At 40.4% G+C, this 27,501-nt stretch overlaps 3 protein-coding genes across 4 annotated transcripts in view; 1 reads left to right on the top strand and 2 right to left on the bottom strand.

Annotated features, from left to right (window-relative positions):
- Positions 1-3,528, bottom strand: part of LOC140952067 (cytosolic carboxypeptidase-like protein 5) — an 11,407-nt gene extending 7,879 nt beyond the window's left edge. Inside the window, exons 1-3 of the mRNA XM_073401481.1 lie at positions 2,981-3,528; positions 1,999-2,343; positions 380-1,437 (exon numbers count right to left, since the gene is read on the bottom strand). Coding sequence (XP_073257582.1) covers positions 380-1,437; positions 1,999-2,343; positions 2,981-3,352 — 1,775 coding nt within the window. The 5' untranslated portion in view covers positions 3,353-3,528. The remainder of the gene's footprint in view (positions 1-379; positions 1,438-1,998; positions 2,344-2,980) is intronic.
- A 916-nt stretch (positions 3,529-4,444) lies between these two features.
- Positions 4,445-27,501, bottom strand: part of LOC140952077 (ATP-dependent DNA/RNA helicase DHX36-like) — a 39,032-nt gene continuing 15,975 nt past the window's right edge. The window contains exons 13-30 of one of the 2 annotated variants that reach the window (XM_073401495.1): positions 27,289-27,477; positions 25,996-26,098; positions 25,607-25,694; positions 25,143-25,198; positions 24,539-24,603; positions 24,101-24,155; positions 22,861-22,949; positions 14,833-14,950; positions 13,284-13,382; positions 12,181-12,354; positions 11,394-11,480; positions 10,060-10,137; positions 9,222-9,321; positions 9,065-9,149; positions 8,344-8,467; positions 7,411-7,563; positions 6,286-6,435; positions 4,445-5,368 (exon numbers count right to left, since the gene is read on the bottom strand). In XM_073401495.1, coding sequence (XP_073257596.1) covers positions 5,321-5,368; positions 6,286-6,435; positions 7,411-7,563; positions 8,344-8,467; positions 9,065-9,149; positions 9,222-9,321; positions 10,060-10,137; positions 11,394-11,480; positions 12,181-12,354; positions 13,284-13,382; positions 14,833-14,950; positions 22,861-22,949; positions 24,101-24,155; positions 24,539-24,603; positions 25,143-25,198; positions 25,607-25,694; positions 25,996-26,098; positions 27,289-27,477 — 1,861 coding nt within the window. In that variant the 3' untranslated portion in view covers positions 4,445-5,320. The remainder of the gene's footprint in view (positions 5,369-6,285; positions 6,436-7,410; positions 7,564-8,343; positions 8,468-9,064; positions 9,150-9,221; positions 9,322-10,059; positions 10,138-11,393; positions 11,481-12,180; positions 12,355-13,283; positions 13,383-14,832; positions 14,951-22,860; positions 22,950-24,100; positions 24,156-24,538; positions 24,604-25,142; positions 25,199-25,606; positions 25,695-25,995; positions 26,099-27,288; positions 27,478-27,501) is intronic. The other variant, XM_073401496.1, reaches the window with a different exon arrangement.
- On the top strand, positions 17,342-21,722 carry LOC140952286 (galactosylceramide sulfotransferase-like). Its single transcript, XM_073401715.1, has 2 exons — positions 17,342-17,478; positions 20,607-21,722. Exons 1-2 carry the CDS (start codon positions 17,342-17,344, stop codon positions 21,658-21,660), a joined length of 1,191 nt encoding a protein of 396 aa, XP_073257816.1. The 3' UTR covers positions 21,661-21,722.

The following is a 27,501-nucleotide window of genomic DNA, read 5'->3' as shown; positions in this document are numbered from 1 at the left end:
CCTAAAAATTGAAAGTGAGGATAGATTAAGCCACTGTCTATTTACTTGTATTTCTTGAATGTGCAAACTAACATTAAGGGGAGGGACTTTTCTGGGAAAACACATGATATGGGAGCTTGAAGATCCCTATTAATATTTAAATAAAAATTAGGTAGTTAACTGGACTTAAACCCATTGCCACTAGTTTTCTGTATGAGATGGGTGTGGGGAAGGTGCATGGACAAACTAAGGGAGCTGCAAGCAGGCGCAGAAGGTAACCATGACCGTTCTGTGAGTAGCAACCACCAGGTACCGTCACACTAAGAATCTCAGTGGAGAGTATGGAAGCTGTCAAGGTGTCAAAATTTCATTGCCTCAATATTTTTGTAAGTTGCCATACCTATGTACAATTCCAGTGGCCTTATAAATAGCCACCCTACCACTTCCTTCTTTGGACATTCCATCCCTTTTATCCTTGCTATACATATTCTTTTCTGTGAAATTGCAAGCTGCAAAGTCAAAGTTGGCTGAATTCAAGGAAATGAGTTTTGGAAACAAAATAGATCTCACATAGTCATCCTCATTGTCCAGGTAGTTTGCATAAACAAAGCATCCCCTCTTAGAAGCATGGCCATGAAGATCAACGTAGTATGCGACACCACTGCTGCTTTCACCACAAGTCTTGGACAAACAGTTATTGCAACAGTTTTGCAACTCTTGTGTTTGCTCAACTTTTCTTTGAGCTAACTGTTTCGGAGGACCATTGTTTGACATATCACTTGACATGCTGCTGGTGCTTTCATTTGAAAGCTGATTGACAATTGAAGTCTCCTTTTGAGCATCAGTTTTCGATGAAATTTCCTTTTCTTGACTGGACAAAACACCATCCTCCAAAGCCAATGACTCTAAATTTTTAGATAACAATGCAGTTTCCATGGTATCACTGTTGTTATTGACATCATCCTTGTCTACAGTTACACTTTGTAACTCCAACTTAAGAGACTCAGAATCTGGCGAACCTGGCTTTAATGCCACTGGAATTGTTGTAACATCCAAAATGGCATTGTTGACTAAAGATTTGGAGGTATTCTGCAGGAGAACAGACTCTTCCTCACTTCCAGCATTGCAAGTGCAAACTTTCTCAACATCAGAGTTTTGATGCAAGTTGCCATTATTATGATGGTATACAATAACACTCTTGGCAGCAAATATTGAAGGATGAAGTAAAGGATCAGGATCAAGGTAAACACGGTTCAAATTTACACCTCGAGTGTCAGTACGGTAGTGACCACGCTTGACACCATCTGGATTTAACATTGGTATCATTTTAAAAACATATTGGTTTCGCAGCGCTGCGGCCCTTGGATCATCTCTACGTAAAATGAAATCCAGGAAACCATTAAAGACAAAACTTGATGGCGTTTCACCAGGATGTACTCTTGCACTCAGGAAAAACACCTGCAAGAGTCACAAATGCAGCAGTTCTGGTTGGTAACTTAACATGTACAAATTAAGAAAGTGGTTTAAAGAATTCAAGCAAATCTATAAAGGTGAATGTAATAAAGTGACATGATCCAGAAAAGTACAACTTCTACAGAATTTACACTAAAGTTTACAACAATAATAATAATTTGTAAGGCAAACTCAACTCTTTTGTTGCCTGTAGTTAAACATCAAACCTGATTAAATTCAAAAGTGAGCCTTCTAATACAGGGCTTGAGCACTAATGTCTTAGTTTATGATTTAGTTACTTCGACTTGCCTGACCATTGCCCATTGGGCAAGTAAAGGATGAAAGATAATCTGTCCATCCTGAAAATCTAGTTGTCCCAGATGACTCAAGCCCTGCTAAATATTAATTATAGTTCTAGAGAAGACATTTTCATGAATCTGACACTTTCATGATAATATTGCTAAAAAATAATGCAGTTTGTGCAAAATAAAAATAATTTATTGAGATGCACAGACTCCATGATGTGTTAGCTGTTTACTGAAGTGCAAGAAACCTTCACATACTGACCTTTTTCCCTTGAAACCGGTGTGGTCTTGGAACTGTTTTTTCAGGAAAGAGGCTCGGCAGCAAATCCTCTCTGCTCTCCAAAATACCTTTAGCTGATGTTATTGTTAACAGATCAACCCTAAGGTGGTCCAGTGAGTAACAAAGAAGTTCCCGATGGTAGTAAATGTCATCCTTTGGAGATGATGATGACATTTGCTGACAGCTGCTGAAATTATGATCTAATTCTTCTAGCTTTGCCTGGCTCTCTGAGTAAGAGTATGGATAGCAAAAAGCAAAGTAACATACACCATTCCGCTGATCAGGAAAACGATATGTGAATGACAGTTTAAACTGACCATCCTCTGTCTAAAAAAAAAAAAGAAAAAGATGAATTTCAGCCCGGGGTTTAAATATGCCATTGCTTAAAGCATACTACTGGTACTCTGTCAAATACTGATTAGTAATATTGGTAACCAGTGATGAAGCTAAGGAAAAGCTGAGCAGGCTTTTTTAACAGCCAAGATGGCTTTTTCTCTCAACTTTACCTTGAGTTGATGGTATGGTCTTTTTCAGAGCCTGTGAAATTAGCCAGCAACCTGCTCCTAGTGACATGCCTGGATGTGGGCATACAAAATGTCTCATGAAACAACAATCCTGATTGAAAGCCAAATTTTCTCCACCAGAATCAAAACTGCAAATCTTCAGCTAGTTGTTGCAGAAATCAGATTGTTTCCCTTATCATTTGCAGAAATTTGAAACTACTGTACTTACCACATGTGTGGCTTAATGCTATTGTCAAGACAGTCCACGCATAAAACGAGATAAAACACAACGACTTCAAAACTGCACGCTAACAACCGTGACAAACGTTCTTTGTTAACAGGTGACAGATTTGATTAAAGCCATTCAATGCAATTAAAACTAAGCGATTCTGCAGGCTTAAATCAAAACTGACACAACTAATGTTTATTTTTCATAACGCCTTTACAAAAATAACCCTTACCTCATATTTTGGCTTATCCCGTATCCTTTCCCACTTATTCCTTGACGGGACCACTTTCACGAGAGGAGTCATTCCTTGACCATACAGCTTTCCTTGGCGGTTCAAGTTCATAATATTTATTCGCAAAAGTTTGCCTGGCTGGCCTCCTTTGACGCCAAAATAAAACCAAGTTCTGTTACCATTTTCATAGTCTGTTCCTGCACAATCAGGAGCGGTCCAAACATTATAGTCATAATCAGGAACAATAGTGACCGTCCCGTCCGCATCTTCAGTACAAGAGCTGCCTTCCTCTTGCTTTACTTTTTCAACACGGGCCAGATTTCCCGCGTCAAAGTTCGAAATAAAAGTCAAAAGACCTTTTTTTTCCTCCATAACATCATCGTTCGTTTTGAATCAAAATCTGTTGTTAATTTCGTGCTGTTTTGTAAACTCACTGACCGACGCTACCTTTTCCGCCATTTTGGCTTAAGTATTCCAACCGTCCGTTGCCTCGCAACCATGTGTAGAGCTCAGTCCCTTGTCGTTCAGCCACAGGTTACCCAAATAAAATCTATGGGATTGTGCAGCAAGGGGACAGCAAAATCGGTATGAGGTTAACAACAATTTTTTCAAGTGCAATCTGCACAAAAGCACTAACTCCACAACATGACACCTATGTACTAAATACTACCAATTTCAGCAAAGAAGTACACACTACCTGGGGCTATGCCATGCAGATGAGTCCTAAAGAGGACTGAGGACGAAACAGTTGTCCATGGCTGCCATGCCACTGACTGGGTGAAATGGCTGTGCGTATGCGCAAGGTATAGCCCATACTAAATCACGGAGTTGGTAGTGTGTGGTTGCTGAAATTGGTTTCACCTGTGCACTGCATGTTTTTTCTTGCAATGACTCCTACAATTGAAGGATCGTATAGCTAAGGGTTGGTAATTTACAAATTTATTTGCCCTTCGACTCGACAAAACTAGTCTTCATGGACAAATACATTTAAAATTGCCAACCATTATCTGTACGATCAGCCTTAATAGCTTGCCTTCAATTTTAAGTGTTATTTTATATTGCTGATCCTGATCTACAACAAGATCCTGCTTTCCCTAGTTGCTGTCTGTCCAAGTGGTCCTTAAAATAATGGTTCGCTTAATGGGTAGCCTGCAAATACAGCCCCACTCCTATCGCTTTCCGCGCGTGGGACCGGTTACGCGATGGGAATGGAGAGTGATTGACGTCCAGATTACAAGGCAAGCCCAGCACCATGACTCGGTCAAAATGGTCTTGTAATTCTGGCTGATGAACTTCTAGTTTCAGTACAACTGAGTACCTTTGTACTTAAGGATGCCGTGGTTTTGGGAAAGAGAAGCTGGTTTTGAAGAAATTCTTCCCCATTAGGTAATAAGAAGAGATTTGGGCTTTAACTCATGAATCACCCATCTAATGTTACGATCTTAAAAGCTCTAATGGCGAGGAAAGCTCTGATTTATAAGAGAATGTTTTTATTCCTAGGAAAAAGTAATAACTATTTACTCCTACAAGACTAAACGACTTTGAAAATAAATAAGTTTTTATTCTAGAGAAAGGTCGTTCTCCTATAATACTAAATTCAAAGAAATTGTTTTGGTCCGATGGATGTCCTAATTAAAAGTAGTGATTGTCCGAATTCATAGCTTCATCTCTTGCGGGTTCGACTGCAAAGTTTCAAAGATAGCGATTTAAGGAGGATTTTACAAACGAACGGGGAACGGAAAAGGGGAAATACAAAAATAAAAAATAGGAACAAAACAGAAAATTGGCAATGACGTTACTGAAAGGGCTGGGGTTCAACTTGGGTTTTGTTCCCATTATTTATTTGCCCGTTCCCCGTTTTCGTTCCAGTCGTTTTAGTTACATCGATTTAGCATTCGTCCGTAGTAACAACAGCTAGGAAACAAATAATACACAGGGAATCCGTCATGGCATGCCATTACCAAGTTGGATAAGGAAGTTGAAAAGAGCTTCAAGTTTTGTGACTTCTTGGAGGCATTCAAACAATCTTCTTCCTTTCTTCCACTTGAAACAATGAAATCATTCGAACTCCAGGCGAGGTTTATTGACAACGAATGGAGCCGGAATGTACACAAGGTGCTAGCGTATAACGATGGCTGACCACAAAAATGAAAGTCCGTTGGTTGACGCCGGTAATGAGGATGGTGGATGCAAAAGACCCGTCAAATAACGTGATTGTGATCGCTTATCGCATCTGCTGAACCAAGAAGTGTAATGAGCGATTATTTGATCCTAAAAGCCAACAGGACTCTCTCCTAATCTTCCATGGTGACCGCTAGGCTTCCGAGACAGCTGTAGCTCTTAATAATGTCTTAACCGTGTGTCACTGGCAAGTTGCTTTTGTTTTTTCTATGGAAAAAAAGAAATGATCACAAATACTATTAAACAAGTTAAGAGCCCCTCATCAGCAAAGTAAGAATGAGTTTCAACGTTCACAGTCACGAAATTATGAAACGAAGAACCATAGTAACACTTATGAACTGTTGTTGGCATGAAGCCATGTTTTCTACAGAGCGGCTCAGGATTTTCAAGTGCACTTGAATCAAATGCTTACTTGAAACTAACTCATCTTCTAGTGTGAGGCCAACAAACATCTGGCCCATCACAATCTGGTTCCCAGGGCTTTTCCTTTGAAAAAAGCCTTGGGGATGAGGTTGAAAAAATCAGGATGGTAAGCAACGGAAAAACAGTCACATCTGGATTGAATTTTTACACTTTTCCCAGCTATTAGCACAGCTTAATAGACCTTTTTACCGATAAGGCGGCCATATTGAATTAATTCGATTTAAGGAGTATTATAGGATGCCCAGGGGGCATAAGCGCATTTCCTTTGTATTTTCGAGCGCTTTTCGGGACATTTTTTCTTAAAGTTTTCTTAGAATAAGATTGTAATGGGAAAAAAGATCCTTGTGCCGTGTTTGGATGTAATAATGATCGCCTTTTTCTAGTTCAGTATTAGAAATATGGTCTTTCACTGTATATTTCTCGGGAAAAGGGCGATTATTATATACATCAAAACACGGCACAGGGATCTTTTTTCCCATTACAATCTTATTCTAAGAAAATTTTAAGAAAAAATGTCCCGAGAAGCGCTCGAAAATACAAACGAAATGCGCTCATGCCCCCTGGGCATCCTATAATACTCCTTAATTCGAATTAATTCAATATGGCCGCCGTATCGGTAAAAAGGTCGCACAGGATCAGTAAAAAGCATCGTTTTCATAAATATATTATACAACTGTAAAAGAGGCCACAGAGAAGCTCACCCAGTTTGTATTCTCCTCGCTGGTAATCAGATCGATGATGGCACGCAGAAGAGCACTTTCCTTGTCACCAGTCCCAGGACCCGCGCTCAGCTTCATTTTGGGCTGGGCTATCTTTTGTCTCAGCAGTTTGTCAAGTTCAACTCTCAGCTCCTATAAAGAAAGTGCATTTCATACTGTTTATACACGTCCTTTCGGCCGCTAGACTATTCAGGCTCGGTGTGTTAGCCATCCATTTGTGCATTATGTATCGTAACCTGCGTAGTATTCACTATACTAAGAGACACGGGATGTGAGATAAGCGATGCACGAGAGGAAGGAGGAAACGCGCGAGGCGAGAGGTAGTTCGGGCACTCACGCGCGTCTTACCCCTCGCTGGTACCCGGTTCAATACATGTATTTGTGCCTCGCATTTCTCATTCGCGTCTTATGCAGGGTAAATGCATATTTCATACAAGGCTAATCACGATTGTGAAATATAAGACCAGAAGCCGGAAATTTGGGAGTACCAAGAGGGGAGGAGGAGGAGAAGAATTTCTCTTGATGGCCGTTAGTTCCAACGGGAAATACGGGATACACGAGCTCGGACACAAGAAGGGACATCTTACAGAGAGGTGTAGCGGGGGCAAAATCACAAACAGTACTCCCTCAGGGACGTGTAACAAGGAAGTGTAGCGAAGACACACAGTAGCTGGGTCCGCACAAACAAAAAAAATGTCGCTTATGGTTGCTTTCCTCAATGCACGAACAAGAGACGTGATTAGCTAACTCAGTTTTGATTTTGGTGATGGGACATATTGCACAACCGTGCACACGAAGGTTCATGGCGCACTTTCAATGATCTTCACCTGAAACATTCCTGGGATTTTTTTCTTCCAAGCCGCCTGAGTCACTGACTCATGAAATTTCCTCATGAAATTTCGCGCGACTTGTCGTGGCGACAAAGTTGCGTCAAAATTTGTGTCGCATGAATTAAAAGATAAAAGCGTACGCAGACAGTTTCCCTGTGACATAACCCCCCGAGTTTACCAACTTTTACTCACAATAATGTCGATAATTAATACGTTCTTTTTGGCATGTATGAAATAGTCCGTAGGTCATCATTGAATAGTTGAAAACCACACAAACCTTAACCAAATTAGCGATTCTTGTGGGAGATTTGAACTTAATGAAGTCGTCGACGGCCACAGTTTCATAGCCTTCTTCTATAAACACAGAAATATCGCCACCAAAGAATAACAAAGGAAAGGGAGCGATCATGGTGCTGTCGTACAGGAATAACTGCAACAAATAAACAGACCGTTTATTTTCACGCGGGTAAAAATATATCATTTACTCAAGCCATGTTTAAAGTTACTCAATGTAACTTGTTCGTGGAACTAAAAAACAAACCAACCACTTAGAGTTATTGAAAATCACAGAAGAAATGCTAGGAAGACTAAAAAGTGCATGCAAATGGTTGGTAGAAGAAGATAAGATTACAACGGATTGCATATTAGTAAACTTTTCAGAATATCGGTCAGCTGTTTCTCGCAAGTGTGATGTAAAATATACAAAGCCAAACAGAATCTGCCAAAATACTGTGAACTAACCCCTTAGATTAGATTAAACGAGCACAAAGCCACCTTTTATGATACAAACAAGTTTTTGGTTTCTCCGGTCTGAAGAAACCACTGCTCGCAGAGTACAAGAAAACGGGTGTTAAGACACAGAATAAGTACATGTAGCCTTGACCAAGCGAGTGAAATCAGCTGGACCAATTAGAACTCGGAAAGCTCTTCAAGCTGACACGTGACAGGGGTAACAAACTCCAATAGGTCACTTCCGAGTACCAAAGACAATCACTTTCAAAATGAGGCCAAGTGCACAACCTATCTTGTGAAAATGAGTTTTATTTACGTGAGAATGAAAAACCATTTCCAGCACTTAGCCTCGTTTTGATAGAGAGGCCCACGGGAACTCGGAAATGGCCTATTCCATTGTGTTAGAATTAAAACAAAACAAACAGCGGAAGAGCTGTTGTCCTTAGTTTTAAAAATACAACTAGGTTTGTTATAATACCGAGGATGACTTCATTTTTTCGTGATAAATTAACCAGTTGTCCTCAAACACTTTAACGTCAACATTCACTGACTTGGGGTGAAGATACACCAAGCCATCTTCCTGTGTTCGAAGTTTAGGAGGCCTGCAGGTGGAAAACAAACAAACAACTTGTTTGAATTCCATTTTTCGACGATGGCAAAGATAAACGTATTTTTACTTGTAATTTTTGTGTACATTGAAAAGGGTTATAGGTTTTTACCGGTTAAAGATTTGTGTCGTCGGCTTATGATAAGAACGTTGCATGCGACAAAGCTGTGCCATGAAAACTGGCGTTTGAATTTGACGTCCCCATAGTCTTTGATAATGCCCTCCCCTCCTGCTAAACAAAAATCACGGTTTAAGAGTAGAATCTTGAAAATTCTTGGACGTTTTTGAGGAAACTACGCTCACATCATCAAAGTATACTCGCCGATACCGTAAGTGGTCAATGAAGGGACATCAATGTTCCACTGATTTCTCCCAAAACCCACAGGCCAAGTAATAAAACCTTGACCCGCCCAGGCTCTTTTACAGTCTCAGTCTACATCCTTCCAAAAACCAGTCTGTAACTGATTTTATGTAACAAATTTTACAAATAAAAGTGTGCTATTTAAAGTGGATCTTTGTTGTTATGAACACTTCTGTTATCTGCATACTGCCTCCTTAAGAGGCTGCGAACAAAATGAATTTTATTGCCTACCTCTTAAACGATGGATGATGCTGTATACTGGCAACATTTGGATACAAACCCGCGCATAAAACGGCTTTTACAAGCTTTAAATTTTCTGCAAAATGTCAAACAAAGAACAAATAAGGAAGAAGAAGAAAAACTTAAAGAAAGGGAAAAATTACAGTACCTGAATTGCGATTGGCGGCAGGCGCCTTAGGATCAGCTGAATCGAGAAATCCAATCTCATGAAGTAATCCAGAGAATTGCTTCTTCATATCTTTTATCATCTGAAATTAAATAGAAAAAAATGAATATTACTTTGCTTAATGTTTCATTCAAAAATGTTTGGTTAGGTCAAATATGTTGAGTCCTGCTTTTAAAGTATAAAAAGACCTTTGTATTAGGACAACCTTAACAAAAGAAATCTAAGTGAAGTCTACTTTAAACGCACCGAAAAGGCTCGAGAAAACAGCGTGCGAAAAGACCCGCATCCCAAGAAACAAGCTTCCGAGAAAACGATACGACTTTCTCCTAGAACTGAATTCATCATTTTCATCCAAACGAATAAGAACACAGCGTAGTTTTGATGCCTAAGATTGGTACAACCGTACAAAATGCCCCCCTTTTTAACGCGTTTGAAAACGACTGTTGTTTCAGTGGGGGTCTAAACCGAGGCTTTAAAAACGTTAAAAACGGACACTACTGGCAACAGCACAGCCCATTAATGAAGTGGACCGGTATAAAAATCATGGGAAACTATCCAGCCACCCCTTTCCTAACCCAAGGTTAAGACTGATTTCTTACTTAGAGCAAAATTATGGGTCGCGGGACGGGCGGGTGGGCATTTTAAAGGCCACTCATCTTAAAGCGGTCTGAAATAGCACCGCGTTGAAAACAACAACAACAACAGAACAACAATGTTTGATCAAAAAACGTCGATTACAAGTAAAAACCCATTTTTGCAAAAGCTAACATGAAGTCCTTGGAAGACCAATTTAGCTATGTGGATTTTGCAGCAATTTTACCTTCATAGTATTCATAGAAAGGAAGTTTCGCCAGCAGAAGTCCCTTTCACGTCTATTTCTCACAGACTGTTCCCAGCCCTGATACCAAAAACAAATAAAAAACACAAAATTAATAGCTCAATACAGACAAAAACATCAATAATAATACTACAGTCAACTGTCTTTTAACGGACAACTCTGTAAGACGGACACCTCTGTAAAACGAACACCTAGAGTTGGTCCCTGCCTTTATTTACTCCCTTTATTTGACTCTCTATAAAACGGACACCTCTGTAAAACGAACACCTAGAGTTGGTCCCTGCCTTTCTTTACTCCCTTTATTTGACTCTCTATAAGACGGACATCTCTGTAAAACAGACACCTAGAGTTGGTCCCTGCCTTTCTTTACTCCCTTTATGTGACTCTCTATAAAACGGACACCCCTGTCAAACGGACACCTAGAGTTGGTCCCTGCCTTTCCTTACTCCCTTTATTTGACTCTCTATAAAACGGACGCCTCTGTAAAACGGACACCTAGAGTTGGTCCCTGCCTTTCTTTACTCCCCTTATTTGACTCTCTATAAAACGGACACTTTGAGTTGGTCCCTGCTTTTCTTGACTACCTTTATTTGACACTCTATGAGACAGAGACTAAGTCCTTGTCCTAATGGTGTCTGTCTTAGAGAGTGCTGACTGTAATACAAGTTTCGTTTGCACAAGTATAAATTAAAAGACAATAAAAGCAGTTTGTACAACAAAAATTAAGCATACACCATACACCACAACTAAATTAAGAGGGGGATTGTCAGGGAGAGTGTAACAGCGTAATTAGGTCAATTAAAGCGTAAGAGAGTAATAAGTAACAGATACAAAGCAAATGGCCTCATACAACAAAGGTTCAGGCAATATAAGGGACGAAAACTAGAACACTTTGACGAAATGTCTGGGGATCATCACAGACAAAGGAAATTACTAATGAGGACACTGAGCTGAAATCAAGTTCGTTAGCTAAACAGTTCCAGATTCTACATGCTCCGACGAGAAATTCCACAGAAACAGTGATTTCAGGTTTTCACTTTTAATCTAAATTTAAAAAAATCTAAAAGGGTTTAAAAGGGAGCTCATTTTTTGACATTCTACAACAAAGTAAATTTTACAGCCATTTTGACAGTTAGGTAGCCACTAAAAAATTTGAAACGAAATCTAAGGCTGATGTGAGAGCAAGAACAGTCTACGTTGCATTTCACTCAAAGTTTACTTATCATTGCCAATCCTGATAAGTGGTTGTTACAAACGTTTTAGCTCAGGAGCAAGCAGTACCCAGTCACTTGTAAATCTGATAATAAAACATTCACCTGGAAAGCATTTAGAAGAGCTAGATGATCACTCCGCGTGTCGCCAGCGAACTTAGAGCGCGCTTGTTCAGCTTCTTTCTGTTTACCCTATGGATTAAAAATCTTGACGTAAAATATACTCAACAACGTTATAGAGATCACATAAGCAATCCCAAAAAGCAACTCATTGTAGTCCCATCCAAAAATTAAAAGCGACTTATTGGAGAAAATTAGCATCATGTCTAACAGTAGTCTCCCTCGCAGCCGTTTTTAGTATCGTCACGCAACGCTCCTCCTCCTCCACCTCCTCCTCCTCCTCCTCGGGAGGAGCGTTGCGTGACGGAGGAGCGTTGCATGACGATACTAAAAACGGCTGCGAGGGAGACTAGTTTAACAGGCAATCTGCACCGCGTGACTCGGTGTTCTCTCTACTTTTCGTTTACTACTCATTTCAGACATGAAAGAGCCATCCCACTACACGAGATTGATTTTTGTGCCGGCACAGAAATCAACCCACTATTGTGTGAAGACTCACCACACTAAACGAAGTGAAATTTAGGTTATGAGGATTACTACGGCATTCTGTAGTAAACCAGATGAGTATGCGCTAAAAGCATGAGTAAGGATGCGTAGGTCAGATTATTTACTTCCGGTACGAAACACCCGTTCGCATGGGAGCACAAAAATCGTACCTTATCCGGTGTTTAATGCGTGAACAATACGCCTACCAGGTATGGATTTCCAGAGGAGTGAAAGCTATTTTTGTCAGAAACTGAGTAGAAAGACTATTAGGTCGGTTCGAGCTTACCAGTGGGAAGACAAAGGGATCCTTGAATCCTAAAACGGACGCAACAGTGAGCACAGGATCCAAACACGAGAAGATTGCACCAAATAAGATCATTTTGCCGATTCGTGGACTGACAGGTAAAGCCGCCAAGTGATAACCAAGAGGAGTCAGTTCTTCATTGCCGTCAAGTGCATTCTGCAATATCATCAACACAACATTTAACAAACAGGTACAATATTGCTTTGCATATGTTCAGTAACATATGATAGATTACGTCAAAATGTGGACTGTGGTATGAACAGGAAAATACGAGGTACAGGCTAGCGTGCCACAAATGCATGCCTGTACCTGACGGCTTTTGTTATTTATAATAAAGCAGAAACATGACATGTTATGTTTAACGAAAGTAAAATACAAATTACAAGCCTACGCTTCGAGGTTTTGTACCAGTTTAGGTATTCTTCAATTATGCTGCACTTTTTTTTTTAAGTCTTCAACTGCTCAGTTCGGAGTAATAAGTCGTAAACTTTAAAACCCGTTAACCCCCTCGCAGACGTTCTTAGGCACCGTGACCGGCGGTTGTACTCCCTTATATGGCCTATACGAGGATGGACCGCTTTCTCGCGAGTGTGTCATAAACAAGGTGTATATTTTCGCACGAGTCTGTCCTTATTATAAAGAGGGTATTGCCTGCACGATTAATTTGATATGCTTGATGATGTACTTTAACTATACAGAAGAAATGACTGTAACTTAAATTTACTCTGATGCAATTGCCAATAAATGGCTTTAAAACAAGACGGGGCGCATTTTACCCTTTTTCCTCAACATGGTTATAAAATTGAGAGTGTTGTCCTAAACAGGGTATGTATTTTTACGATTTTTTGTCTTAAACAGGGTCAGGGTTTCAAACCCTCAGCGACCCACATATACCCAAATATTAGTCGAGTATCCCCCACCTCTCCCCCGGGGCTTCGTGGGGAAGGAACACGAGATGAAGCCCTAAGAATGTCTGTGTAGGAGGCTAGGCACCCGTGTGAGTGCATGGATTTACAGTCTAATGAGTCCATAAAGGTGTAGTAAAAGAATCAGTAAGAAGATATGAGATGGGCTAAAACCCCTACCAATTGCCGAAGTACTTCAAGTGCATTGATGACGGCTTGTTCCTCAGGAGGCTGCAGGGCCTTGGACAGGAAGGGTCTGATCATGCCCAGTTTAAGAATCTGACAAAGGCAAAACATCAAAACTATCAACGCTTGGTTTTGTAAATTAGCAAAGTGGCCTTTCAAATCGAAAGTAAATGCGAAGTCGGCTTTGACGCGAAAATACTTTTTCATTACTACAGTAAGAAAACAAAGTTCATTTTCACACAAGGCCATTAGTTGGAAGCGAGGGCTTTTACTGTGCTCGGAGGTAGCCTACTGAGGGAAGCCCGGCCCTGGGGGTTCTCACCAGTTACATGGGGAAGCTAGAAATTCCGGATGGAAAATCAAGTGGTTCGGGCCATTCCATTTAGAAGCCTCAGAAAACATGAGCTGTGTTTAGAGGTGATGCAATTTTTCTACTCGTTTTAGTCTTTAGCCGATTTGGATATACTTTGTAGCGGATCGTCCTCCTACCACGTCAAATTTTGTAGTGTTATAATTATGCAAAAGATTAACACCCGGGTGGTTTATGTAAATGGTAAGCATCCTATGCCTCAACACCCCTTCCTTTCACTCCCGCAGAGTGAGATACACAGTGTGCGTGTGCAACGTGGCTCATCTAACTTTTGAGTCTGTAAAAAAAATCCAGTGGTGAGACCATTCAAATGAAACATCTTTAGCAGTACTTTTACATAGTGCTTCTTATTTTTCAGCATTTTACAAAGTGAAATTAAAAAATTTTGTTGAATCTTTACTATTGGTCACTTTTTAGAGAGAAAGAGCTAAAAATCCCACCGGATCGTGTACATCAATAGAAATACAGTGAAAGTCGCCTGGTACTCCTTTTCCCTTTTCGGTTACTTTTCATTATAAATAGTTTCATGTAAATTTTATTTACGGATTAGACCAATTTCGATATATTAAAATTGATACTTGGCGCTGAGGCTCGAGGGAATAACACAAAAGAAATCATCTTGATGCTCAGTAATGAATAATACATTTCTTTTGTTTTGTTCCCTCAAGCCTCGGAGCCAAGTCTGAATTTTAATATATCGAAATTGGTCTGTTATTTGGACCAGGTTTTACCTGCTCATTTCCTAATTTTGTCAACTTGAACTGACCCTAAGGCCCAGTCCACACGTATCCGTTTTTGTTTGAAAACGGACAGTTTTTTTCCCTGGTTTGGCCTGCCGTCCGCACGTATTCGGTGAAAACGGTAACCAAAAACGCATCTTTTCAAAAACGCTCTCCAGAGTGGTGATTTTTAAAAACGCCGGCTTTTCGTTTACGTGTGGACGGACGAAAACGGAGGTTTTCGAATACAACGATGTCATACATCAGATACTACTAGCATGGCACATGCTCCGTAAGAGATGTTATCGTATTTCCATCGTTTTAGCGTTTTCACGTGGACGGGCGAAAACGATTCGAATACGCTACGCGTGCATGGGTATTTTTTTGAAAACGGAGAAAAAATTCTCGGTTTTCAACGAGGAAAGGAGGGCTCGAAGAGGTCTAAACGGATTACCTTTATCTGAAGACACAACTCTTCGAGGGGTGTCCTCATCATCTCTGGCAGCTGATAATCTTCAAGAGCCTCAGCACGGTGTCGAGTGAACAAATGGAAACAGTAGCCAGGCTGGACTCTGTGTAAAAATCACTCTCTTATTTTTCAGAATTAAATTGAAGTAGCTATACAATCTTCTGTACTCAAACTTTGAGTACGTATTTATGGAACGCTTAAAGTGGTTTTCTGACAAGGTTTCTTCTGTAAGCCCGATTTTTTTTTTCCGCATACGGTCAATTTGTTACACTTTTTGGCACCATCCCTTACAGCTTGCTTTAAAGGTACGGCAACCTATACCCTGGGTTCCAGAGGCTTTTCATGCGCGGTCGCCGGTCGCCGGTCGCCGCTCGTGTCTTCGGTCTTCGGCCGAAGACGTGTCGGCCTGTGGCCGACGAAGCTCCTCGTCGCACGCGAGAAAATACCTCTGGTACCCAGGGTAGGTAACCTACTGGTAATCCCCAGAAAATGCTGTTGCGTCATTATTCGTTGCTCGGTAAAGAAGACAGAGTGAGAGAGGACCACGACCATGACGACAACGAAAACGTGAAAAAACAATTGGTTTTATGAGCACAACAACAGTTCTTAACATGTACCACGATTTTTAGTGCATTTCTTTGACGTCCACTACACGACTACGACGTGAAACTTCCTAAATTCAACTTCAGAAGAAATCGCCTTTATTTGAAAACCCGAAAGGGTCCAAATAGACGCGATAAAGGTTGAATGGATGCAAATTATTTTTTTATGCTATGTTTTCATTGCCGTCGTTGCTCAAGCTCCCTACTATTTTCGTAACAAAGGACTCTTGGAGCAATAGCTCTTGAAGGGAGTAATTTTCCCTTCCAACACAGAGCTACATTTTCCTCGCGTAAAGTGCAAAAACCAACAGTGCCTTTAATTGCAGGTTAATGGTCTTCCATCTACATTGTCTGTTTAAAATGAAATCTTGGCTAAAAGCTTCAGAAATTCATAAGGTGAAATAGGGCAATCTATATTTGGGATGCGAAACAGGCAGAAAAGAAAACAAACAGGTATCGCGAAAATTAGACTGCTCTTTAGACATCTCGCCGCTAATGAGCAAAATAACCACAGGCCTCCATGCTAAGGCTGTTGATGTTCCAAAACAAAACTACTGCAAACTGACAGTCATTTGAAGGTGACTGAAAAAAGCTATTCTAGCACAAAGAAACTAGCCATAACGTAGGTTATTTGTTGCGCGAAAATTTCGCGTTCTTTCCCCCCGGAGGGGGTACTCGCCTAAAAAATGTGGGGGATGTTTGTCGTACCTCGTACGGGGATAAAATTTGTGACCTGTCAGTTCCCCATAGAGGGCTGAAATAATAAAAAAAACGACTACCGTTTGGTCCTTTTTACAGTTGTGGGCCTCCAACAAGTATCGAACCCGAAAATGACAAAAAACTGTTTAATAATTTCATCTATTCACATAACAAATTAGATGTGAAAAATATACTTATAACAAATTGAGAGTTTTAATACAGAGAAAAATGATCCTCCACATGACTGCATTGAGGTGAAATTGAAATATATATCTTTTACATTAAGAGCAAAGACATTAATTACAATTTATATTTTCTCTGAGCAAAAATAACAATTTTTCGGGAAAAGCCTTTAAAATACTCGAATAATGCATAATGTGTTAGCCTCACTAAAATGCTCGAAGACATGCCAGCATAATGCGCAAAAAGCCTATGTCTTTCTCTTGGCTGTTTACAAGACCAGTTGGTATCTTAGGAACGTTTAATTTTTACATTAAAATGTAAAAAGAGAAATTTCAGTGAATTCGAATTCATAATCGCCGGCGAGACTTTGAGGTTTAGGATGAATAAAAGGACATTGATAACTTTAATTACTTTGGGGCTTACAAAATGCTATATTCAATGACGGTGATCAATCAATTCAAAAAATCAATGAAGAAAACGTTACTTAGGTGTGAAGAATCAAATGTATGAGCCGCGTAGAAATCGTGCGAAGTGAAATTTAATAAAAGTTTTGTATATTATGAGTGCTGAGAAGCGAGAAACTATACAAATTCTCCCAAACTGCAAGTTCTGGAAAAGAAAGGCGTATAAACTAGCAATCAATCAAGCGGGAAACTGAATTCATTCCCTGCTAGCAGAGGTCTCTTACGACGAGGCAAACTTACCTCGTCGTGAGAGACCTCAGCTAGCAGAGAATTGAATTCACGACAATAGACCCAACTTTAAAATGTTAAAAATCGTAGTTGGCCTAACTGGCTCCAAGGCTTTGAGGGGATAAAACAAAAGAAATGAATTTTAAGTAAGGTGTTTTGCTTTAATGGCTTCAATATATTTCTTTTACGATTGGTTCACGTACTCGTCGCTGTTAACAACAGAAGGGTGGTTAAGAACATTGCTGGCAGTTGGTTAGCGTCAAAAGGGGCTTTGATTGACGGATTAGTTGGGCGAAATCTTATCATTGTTACTTTATGATGGTTCGTATCGGAAGCGTTCTCAAAACGTTTGTCATTTTATCAGCTTGTACTCTAACAGCCTTCATTGTAATCATTAATAGTTTTAGTCATCTCTTACCTTGGGTAAACACAGTTCCAAGCCGTGTCAAAGAACAGTAAGTACGATTACCTTTTAAATTAAATGAATAAATGCTATATAGACTCTTACTTGAATTGCAAGGCTGACTTCGATCGGGCTATTTTGTTTGTGCAAGGCCTAACTGTCCTTTCTAATATACTGCCAGGAAGTTAAATAAAATCGACAAGACCTTTCCACGGTACATTTAGGAGAGCATGCGTGGATTTGGTCTAGGGCGGCACGATTTCTGAAGCAGAAAGATGAAATCCTCCCCCAGAAAATTTCAGACGCGCTCGAAGGTCCGCAGAGTCTGACCAAACAACTTCGAAGAGGTTTCAAGGCGAACCCGACACAGTGACAGCCGAAAGTTAGGCCCAGTTCAGACGTCGTGCTTCTGCCGTGCCGAACTAATTTCAGGAATTAAGTTCGACAAAAGCACGGCAGAAGCACGGCGTCTGAATCAAACTTTTGAATTAAGTTCGGCAAGCGCTACCGTGCTACACGGCTCTGGCACGGCAGCGATTGAAACGTCGTGCTTCTGCCGCGCTAAAACAAGATTCATAAATTATATTAATGTATTTTGGAGAGATTGCGTTCCCACGGGGAGCTGGGAGAAGAATTGTTACAAGGCGTCACTAAATCCTGAATTTGGTTCGACTCTGGCACGACGTCTGAATCAAAAATGTTTTCCTGCCGTGCTACAGTCTAACCAAATTACAATAAAGTTCGGCACGGCAGAAGCACGACGTCTGAACTGGGCCTTAGGATGATAATGAAGATGAAGTTGAAGAACCGCGTCTACATGAAATCAGAATCACGTTGTTTGAGATACAGCCCCCGCTTCGAATGAGAACAGAACCTTTTTTGTTTTAGATAAATAGCGGTACTTCGAAGTAGCACGCTACGCAGGCTAATATTTTCATGTGTAGCCTTTTTTACGTAATTATCACAATGTTCAGTGCCGAGGAAATATAAAATATTGATTCACATCGAAATCGTGTTAATCACCAGGTGAATTTGCAAGAAGATCGAAGAGTTTTCGAATTCGCTGCAGTTGCTGGACAAGAACTACGACTCACTTTTAAAGCAAACTAAAGGGTCGAAAGCAAAGATCAGCAATATCCTACCACTTGAAACACCCCAAAACGCCGACCCTACCACTTGAACAACATTCAAAACGACGTGTAGGTGTTTAATATTAAACGCTTGTTTTCTAAAATATTGTGTAGAAAAAAAACTGTAAAATTAGTAAATTGACAAATGTGAAAACTTTACAACCTCCCAAAAAAAACTCCCCTGAAATACATTGAATTCGGGAACTGGCAGAATACGCAGTTAATAAAGTGGTAAAAGCTACGTTGACGCTAATATTGGAACAAAGGATATTTGCATGAAGTAAACAAGTCTAAGAAACGTCAAGATGTCCGATATTTGTCCAAGTGCCACCCTGGCAACTTGCGCTGCGGCAGAAAAAATTTTCAGCAAGTTAAAACGTAATTCGTCTGGTGAAAAAAATACAAATGAGAGGACAATGATTTCTTCACGATTAATACCCCAATAACCATAATCTTTAAAATTGGCGGTTCTATTGCTATGCCTACAAAAATCACTAAAAAATTATTATGGTTAGTGCTCCCTATATTTATTAAATTTGTTAGTATACCGTAAAATTCCGAAAATAAGCCCCGAGGCTTATCTTTTTCAAAGGCCCTTTTTGAGGGGCTTATTTTTGGAGGAGCTTATATTCGGAGGGGCTTATCTACGAAAGGAAATTTGCGTTTCAAGATCGTTGGGCTAGTCTTATAGTTGGAAGTTAATTTACCATTTTTACTTTGTTTTACTTTGTATTTGAGGGCAATTTTCCAAGTACAAGCCCCCGGGAGGCTTATATTTGGAGGGGCGATTTAACGGAGGGTTTTTTGCGTTACCGGATTAAGGGGCGGGGGGGGGGGGGGCTCTAATTGGAGTGGCTTTACATGGAGGGGCTTATTTTCGGGATTTTACGTTATCTTCTTTATAACTCTACAGATTCTCTGCAGGAGCATTTTGTGTATGGGTAAAGGAACTAAGTTAAGAGTATAGCACAGAATTGACCTATATATAAAAACAGGAGAAGAAGAAAACGGTAACCGATGCTGCTGGAGGTCTCCGGACCCTTAGGGGAAGAAAAAACAGCTTCCTCAATGGCGAATTGCTTCTAAATACATTGACACTTAAAAAGGTGATTTTTTTTACCACACTGGCTGGAGAAGATGATTTTCACGCTTTATATTAAACGATTTATGATTCAAAGAATGTATTGAAGCACTTACAGTAATATAAGCTTGCAAAATGTTCACTGATGTCACAGCTTGCTCACCATATCAGCATTTTGAAAACAAATAAGGCTTTTCTTGGGAAGTGTCGCTAAAACCCTATCTGTGCCGTGCATACTATTGACAACTAGAGTGACATGTATAAAGTACACACACATATACTTTGTTGACTCGCGTAACGTAGGAGCGTACAGAGCGTGCTGTCATAAAGAGATTATAGTTAATCAAAGTATGTGTAGTCCTGAGTGGGACCATGCAGTTGTTACACAACTCAACTCAGTTTACACCTTTAAGTTAACTATTTAACACCCAGGGTCAGGTTGTTCGAAGGTAGGTTAAGATAACCCAGGGTTAGCGCGAAATTTGAACTCAGATATGCGAGCGTGAAAAGCAAATTCAGTTTAATTCTCTCTGCCTACAATTTGATGATTGGATACTCTAAAAAAATATAGAAAATCATCAGAGAGAGTGCTTTTGAACGTTTTGATGAAAAGAAAAAGAAGCCCTGGTTAAAATTTAACCCTGTCGGGGTTAGCGCTAACCGGCGTTCGAACAACTGGGCCCATAAGTGATTGGCATGTAACTTCTCCTTAAAATATCCAATACATTGTCTAACAGATAGGTAGTGGAAATATGCAAATTTACCAGCCAGAGGATGTTACATTGATAAAACCACAAATTCTCCTATTTAGAGCATTTAATAAAATTTATAGCAGCCAGTAACGAGAATTGCTAATCAGATTGTGGGAGTTAAAGGGTTAACTGATACTGTTCTATGTGTTACAAAAATTTGAACGTATTATAACAAAAATAATGTGCCTCTCAAAGTGTACTTTCCGACTAATTTAAGGTTTCATGAGGACCAGTGGAGTACACACTGGAAGGATGATCATCACAAAACGGCCACCCCGTGTCAGCCAGTGAATAATATTTTATTTTTGAAGACGCACAAATCCGGTACAAGTACATTGACCAATATCCTAAACCGCTATGGGGATAAAAGAAACCTTACGGTCGCCTTGCCTACTAAAGGTTACGACTTTCGCTGGCCTCTACCTTTCCAAATTAGCTACGTAAACACATTTGGCAGGACACCAAATATTCTAAATAATCATGCTAGGTACAACAAACCCTCAATGAACAAGATTTTCCCGAAGGACAAGACACACTACATCACAATGTTGAGGGAGCCTTCTGCACAGATGGAATCTATCTTCAACTATTACGGTTTACTTGCACAGAATTTAAGAAACAAAAGAGACAATATCTCACCACTAGAGAACTTTCTGGTGAATGCAACATTTAATATGGAGCATATGAAATTTCATAATAGACGATATTCAAAATTAATAAAAAACCCAGCATTGTTCGATCTTGGACTTGACCAAAAATATCACGAAAATGTCACCGCGGTGCAAGACTACATTCGCCAGCTGCAGCAAGAGTTTCAATTTGTGTTGTTAATGGAATACTTTGATGAGTCGCTTGTACTCTTAAAACGACGCTTTTGTTGGGAAATCGAGGACATTTTGTATTTTAAACTCAATGAAAGGACAAATGAAGACAAACAAGAACTCACAAATCAAGCGAGAGAGCAGATTCAGCAATGGAATTCTGGTGATGCGCTATTGTACGACGTGTTTAACCAAACGTTGTGGCGAATGATAGAAAGAGAAGGTCCGGATTTCGCCGAAGATCTCGCGCTTTTTACGAGGAAAAATGATGCGGTCAAAAAGGCGTGTTTACAGGAAGGTAACTTTCTGACTCAACCGTTCAAAGGAAAAACAGTGCGGGGCTACGAGATAAGATCGAATATTTCAGGAAACTTGAAAACGACTTGCAGTAAAATGGCCATGAACGAGGTACCATATGTGGATTACTTTAGAAAGAAACTGACCAATTAGAGACAAGCAAACCAAAGCTCTGTTAATGAACGGAGTACTTTGAAATGAAGGACGAGAATGCTTGTCACATGAGAGCTTTGTAGCTCTATATGGTAGAGCATCTGGCCTGGTAACTAGAAGGAATTAATTGACGAAAATCTAACATGGAGTAATCATATCAACGCTATATCTAAAAAGGTCTCTTCTGGTATTGGATCTATTGAACGAAAAAGTCACTGTGTTCCTCCTGCAGCTCTACATAATATCTATCATGGGTTAGTTCAATCGCACATCGATTATTGTAGTGTTCTTTGGGGTAACTGTGCCAAAACATTGTCTGCCAAATTACAGAGACTTCAAAATCGAGCTGTCCGCGTCGTTACCCATTCTAGTTATGATGCTGACGCCAACCAACTATTTAAAGAATTAGGCTGGGACAATTTAGAAACTCGACGTCAAAAACTAAAGGCTGAGATGGTCTAGAAGGCCTTAAACGGCCTCGCACCGAATTATTGTCCTCGAAATTCATTCAGCGGAGTGATGTGATTACTTGTTACAATTTGAGCGATTCTGATAATGAGCTTGCAATACCATTGCCAAGTACTAACCATTACAAAAATAGCTTTGCCTATAGTGGTGCAGTCCTCTGGAACAGTCTACCCTCAGCTGCTAGGCAAGCAACATCTGACTAATTTCCGACGATTCTTAATCCGACACGGCATTCATGTAAAACAGGCTTTAATTTAGTTTACTTTTCTTTAATAGTTAGCATATTTTAAATTATAGAAGATTAATCTGTATACATAGTTTCTTATTGAGTTGTAGCTTTATATTAACTTGTTAACGCCTGATGTATTTACCGTGTTTTTAAATAAAGATGATGATGATGATGATGATGATGATGATGTCATAGGCTCAACTTTTGTTGGGAGTACTCAGACTTTTTTCTACCGAGCCGCCTGTGTAATAGGCTTAGTCTCCAGCCTTGGGTATCTCGATGCGCCCGCGGTACTCCCCACCCCTCCCCACCTGAGGAGCCTACCCGTGTCAATGACTGAAAAAAACATCTTTCTCGTATCAACTTTCCAGTTGTTTACAGTTCATAAAAATCGAACTTGGTTCAACTGGCGGTGTTCCAACGACTACGTATTCAGATAGTTTTGATATAGAGGCTTTGGGCAGTTAATTCAAAAGTGGCCTGCAGATTGTGGTTACACTTACCTTCCTGCGCGACCTCTTCTTTGAAGCGAGGAAGCTTTGCTGATCCACACTGGCTGTAAACAAGCAATTTTATTGTTCACATCGTACGTCTGGTGAAAAAGAAATCCAATAATTGATCATGTACAGTACTCAACAAGTACTCCTTCTATATTATATTCCCTAGGGATAGTAGAGCAAGTGCCTCTCTCTCCCCGCCTTGTGCTGCCTTTCCTTTCCTCGCGCGCTTTACTATCCCCTAGAAATGAGGGACTATTCTGCGCCTGTTTAACTCAGATTGTTTGTTTTTGTTTTTGTTTTTTTTAAACATACAGTAGAATCCCAGTTTCTCGAATCCTCGGTTCTTCGAGATTCCCGATAATTCAGTCCAGTCCTGGCTTCCCTTCACCAGTCAAATACTATAATGTTAACCCCGATTTTGCAAACCTCCCGCTATTTCAAACCAATTTGGTTTTCTCTTGGTGGTTCGAATAGTCGAGAATCCACCGTAATCGACGTCTATGAAATCCTAAATCATATCCATTGCAATAAAACCTACTGGGCAGCGCTTTCCTGTGGTGCTGAGAGTGGTATTACACAAAACTAGTGAATTTGTGGATGACTTCCTTAAGCATACAATCAAACTTATTTGTACAGGTAACAAAGGAACAGCGTATACCATGAGCCGCACCGAAACAATACCGGAAGGCCGATAGGGCCTCTGTCAACACATGAGGACGTGATGGCGCGATTTATGTTACAGAGCGGTGCTGCGCCGCGCTGAACTCGAAAGTAGAGCGTCACATATCGGAAAGGTTCTGTGCCAATTTTAGTGCAGCGTGAACTGGTATTCGGACCGTAGCGGAAATGAGTAAGGCACGAGGAGTAGAACCCACTGAAACGGAAGTAAATATTCAAGAGTGAGGCTGGGATTTAGTGTACCAAACCCTTCCGACTGACCGCTCCAAAACCACTCCTCACGATGTATTGCTTCGTATGCGTGTAAAACACTTGTTCCAGTCCCAGGTCGTTGCCGTTCATACTATTCTGGATAGCTTTTCGTGTCGACATGAAATTGATGGATTGCTAGTGTTGATGGATATTCGCTTACCTCTCTTAATTAAAATAGAATGGGTCTATTCTTTGCAGTTAACAGGTCAACGATTTGACGTCTTTTTGGGTTTGAAAGCGTCCAGGATTCTCTTTGGAAAACCACTCAGATCGCGAAGAGTCTACTTAAGTGGAAAACAATGAATCGCCCTACCTTTTCCTTTACTTTGCCAGCATCCACGACAAAAACCACATCATCAATAGTGATGCTAGAGTATATCAAAGAGAAAAATAAATGACGTTTTAATGAAGTATGCCTTGTATGAGCAAGGATTAACACAGTCGGTCAGAGTACAGCCTTCTGTGCGAGCCGAGGACCCGAGTTCGATCCTCAAGTGTTATCTCAAATCCTTGTTCCGACTTAGTCCTTTCCGTGTAGCTATAGTAGCTTTAAATCCATGTAAAACAGAGCAACGAAGGAGAGGGTGGGGGGAGGGGGTGTATAAAATGGGCGCACCATCGGCGGCAGGTTTGTCCGTCAAATGACTACTGTTACGAGTTACCGACGTGAAAAAAGGACTTTTTCCTTTAGTTTAAATTGTTGACTGTAGGCCTTTATAAATGTAATTCTTGTGCCTTGTGATTTACTAACCTGGTTTCTGCGATATTGGTGGCAATAATAATCTTTCTCACGCCCTTTGGTGGACGATCAAACACCTAAAGAACAACAGTAGTGAACTAAGATCCGTGCCAGAAAACTGATGCGACGCCTTTGGGCAATAAGTCATACTTAATAAAACCGAATCGGATCTTATCCTCCGAATTTTCGGAATTTTTTTTCCGTTGTTTATTTGATCATCCCCTCCTCAGCAAGCAGCTCTTACATTTTGCTTGCCACGGACCATTGCTTGCTTGCAGCAAGAAAATCCCGCACTACCGGAGGGTTTTTTTTTTCAGCCCTGCTCCTCATGTCAGTGAACCCGAGAATACTGAATTGGAATGTCGGATTCATTATTAAGCGAGGAAGGGGGTTTTACAACCATCACAAGTCTCTATCTAACGGGTCTAAAATAACCTAAAGAATCACTTTTTATTCCTAACATTCACATAGATTGCATCATTTTGCTGTCCTCGGAATTCTTTAGTAAAATTATTGGGTTAACGAAGTTTTGTAATTCAGTTAATAAGTGTTCTCAACAAAAACAGAAAATCCTCAACTCGGTAAAACTAAAAGAAGTAAACACAGCATAAGCTACCTCTCTTTGGCTGGCTGATGGCATCATAGAATGTAATGGAATAATGAGGAATTTATCTACAAGAAAAAAAAGTAAAAATGGCGAGAGTAAAAGATCACTACAGAGAGAGACTAAAATTCTTCCCACTGTACTTAATATATATATGCGTTATTGACCAAGCGTGAGTTCAAGATGGCTGGATATTGGCCAGGTTGTTTGTCGTGTATTTTATAGACCGAGACCGCGTCGAGGCCAATAAAAAGGCCAACAACCAGCCATCTTGACCTCACGCAACGTCAACAAAGGACTTATTATTGCCAAAAAGAGAACATTTTCTTGCGGGACCCCAGCGGGGCCCATCTTGCCCCCTCGAGTAGCCAATTGCAACACAGGAATCGCTTCATCTTGCCTGCTCGAGGATTCAGCCACCAATGTTTAGTTACCTTGAATAGCCACATCCCCGAAATGTTATCCCCACAAGATACCTGAAGAGAAAAGCGTTTCCTTCTTCAAGTTGTCATGAAGTTTGCTGATATCGTCCCAACCAGGAAGGAAAACAAGAATAGCTCCGTCCTAGAGAAAAATAAAATTATACTGTGAGAAGTATTCTCGACACCAATGAACGTACCATTAATTATGTAACAAAGGTTTAAGCCACCCGAATATTAAATACATTACAACCCTCAACAGTTGAATGGAAAAAAATGGTCCTTCGAGGCGGATGGCAGGCACCAAAGGCACATGTGAGTAGAGCTCAAACGAATACAGGAGACGATCAGAGATAAAAACAAATTTCGTTGTGTAAACACTTTGTTTGTACTATTTAATAAGATGTTGAAGTTTGGGTTTAAAGTTAACTGTTCTTATTACGTACCTCCATCTGAAGAGAGATGTGTTTGATTACTCTAACGAGAAGCCCCAAGTCAATCTTCTCTAAATCCATGTTTTGGAGGGTGGTGATAGTACGGGGTGAAAATCTGTCAAGACAGAGATAAACATAATCTATATTTGAAACCGTAATGACCGTTATGACCTTGAACGACGAGCCCTTCAGATAAGAGTAAAGGCATACCAGCAAGTGATCTAAGGGTGCGTTCCTTTGAGATAATCCGGATCAGGATCAGTGATCCGAGAACACTCGAATCATGGTAGATCAAATGAACCGATGAATTCACTCTGAACAAGGACTCATCGGTTCATTTGATCTGCAAGGATCCGAGTGATCTCGGATCACTAATCCTAATCCGGATCATCTCAAAGGAACGCACCCTAATACAGTAGGGACATCGGTTAGTTAGTTTAAATACAAAAAGGCCATTCGACGCCAAAATTTGAGGTTTAAACTTGTGCTTTGTCCGGAAATTTCCTAAAACAACCTTTTAACTTAAAAGCCTGGTTTCCATATGATCGTTCGGATCGCCCTCAGTCGTTTCAAAACATTTCGATACGATCAGGACGACGGGGACGAATGGTGGTTTCCATATTACAATCGTCTTGATCGTCTCAAATTCAAGAGACACGCAGTCGCCTGCGATGTTTCTGGGTCAGACAACGGAATTTTTGCTCGCGTCTCGGAAACAAGCCAAACTTAATGGCGGAATTTAATCAGAGACCTAACCTGGTGGCTTGCTATCTACTTTTCCTCTCAGCTTTTGGGTGTAGATAAGCTAGAAGAGTGCCACGAAGACATAGTATCACGCCCAGAACTTCCCCTTCTTCAAATATCGCCCATACTCGGTGCGAACATTTTGTACTATCTTTTCATACTTCAGAGGCATCCAGGCCGCATTTTCCCCCGATTACTAGAATAGCAGTGATGATTTCTGGGATAGCTTTGATCGTTTCGTTCGTCTCGGTCGTCTGAGAGCGTTTTCATAATTATGATCGCTTCAAATTTTCCACGATCGTCCCGCTCGTCCGGATAGAACTCAGTTCTATCCAAGTGATCGAGGTCGTCTCAGTCGTCTGGGTCGTTTCGATCGTCCCGATCGCCTGAACATTATTTGAAACGACTGGGACGATCATAAGGAAACCAGGCTACTCGGTACTACACTTTCCCAATATAAATCGGTTCGCAACTACTAAGTGGTATTGCAATAAGAACATTCATTCCTTTTTTCTTCTAGACCGCATATAATCATTGTATAACAGAGTCTCGATATCTAACCTATCTCTGATTGAGTGTAAATACTCCTGCCAAACAGTTTCTTCGTCATCCTCTTGGCTGCCGCTCTCTGCTAGCCATGCATTGGACTTTTCTAATCTCCTGTCTTTTGCAATACTTTTTCTTCCTCTATATTTCATCCATTTGGGTTGTCTTTTGTTAAAGCCCTGGCTTCGTTCTGCCACGTGATAACTGCAAAAGAGAAGTGAAAAACAT

Source organism: Porites lutea, chromosome 11 (assembly GCF_958299795.1).
Source record: "Porites lutea chromosome 11, jaPorLute2.1, whole genome shotgun sequence".
Taxonomy (NCBI): domain Eukaryota; kingdom Metazoa; phylum Cnidaria; class Anthozoa; order Scleractinia; family Poritidae; genus Porites; species Porites lutea.
Note: the sequence above shows the minus strand (reverse complement) of the source record. Positions and strands in the feature narration are given on the sequence as shown.

What these genes read in the sequence shown, in the direction of transcription:
- LOC140952286 (XM_073401715.1), top strand. Translation starts at nt 17,342, where the DNA reads ATGGTTCGTATCGGAAGCGTTCTCAAAACGTTTGTCATTTTATCAGCT. An exon ending in CCAAGCCGTGTCAAAGAACA is followed by an intron (nt 17,479 to 20,606) that starts GTAAGTACGATT and finishes GACTAATTTAAG; the next exon opens with GTTTCATGAGGACCAGTGGA.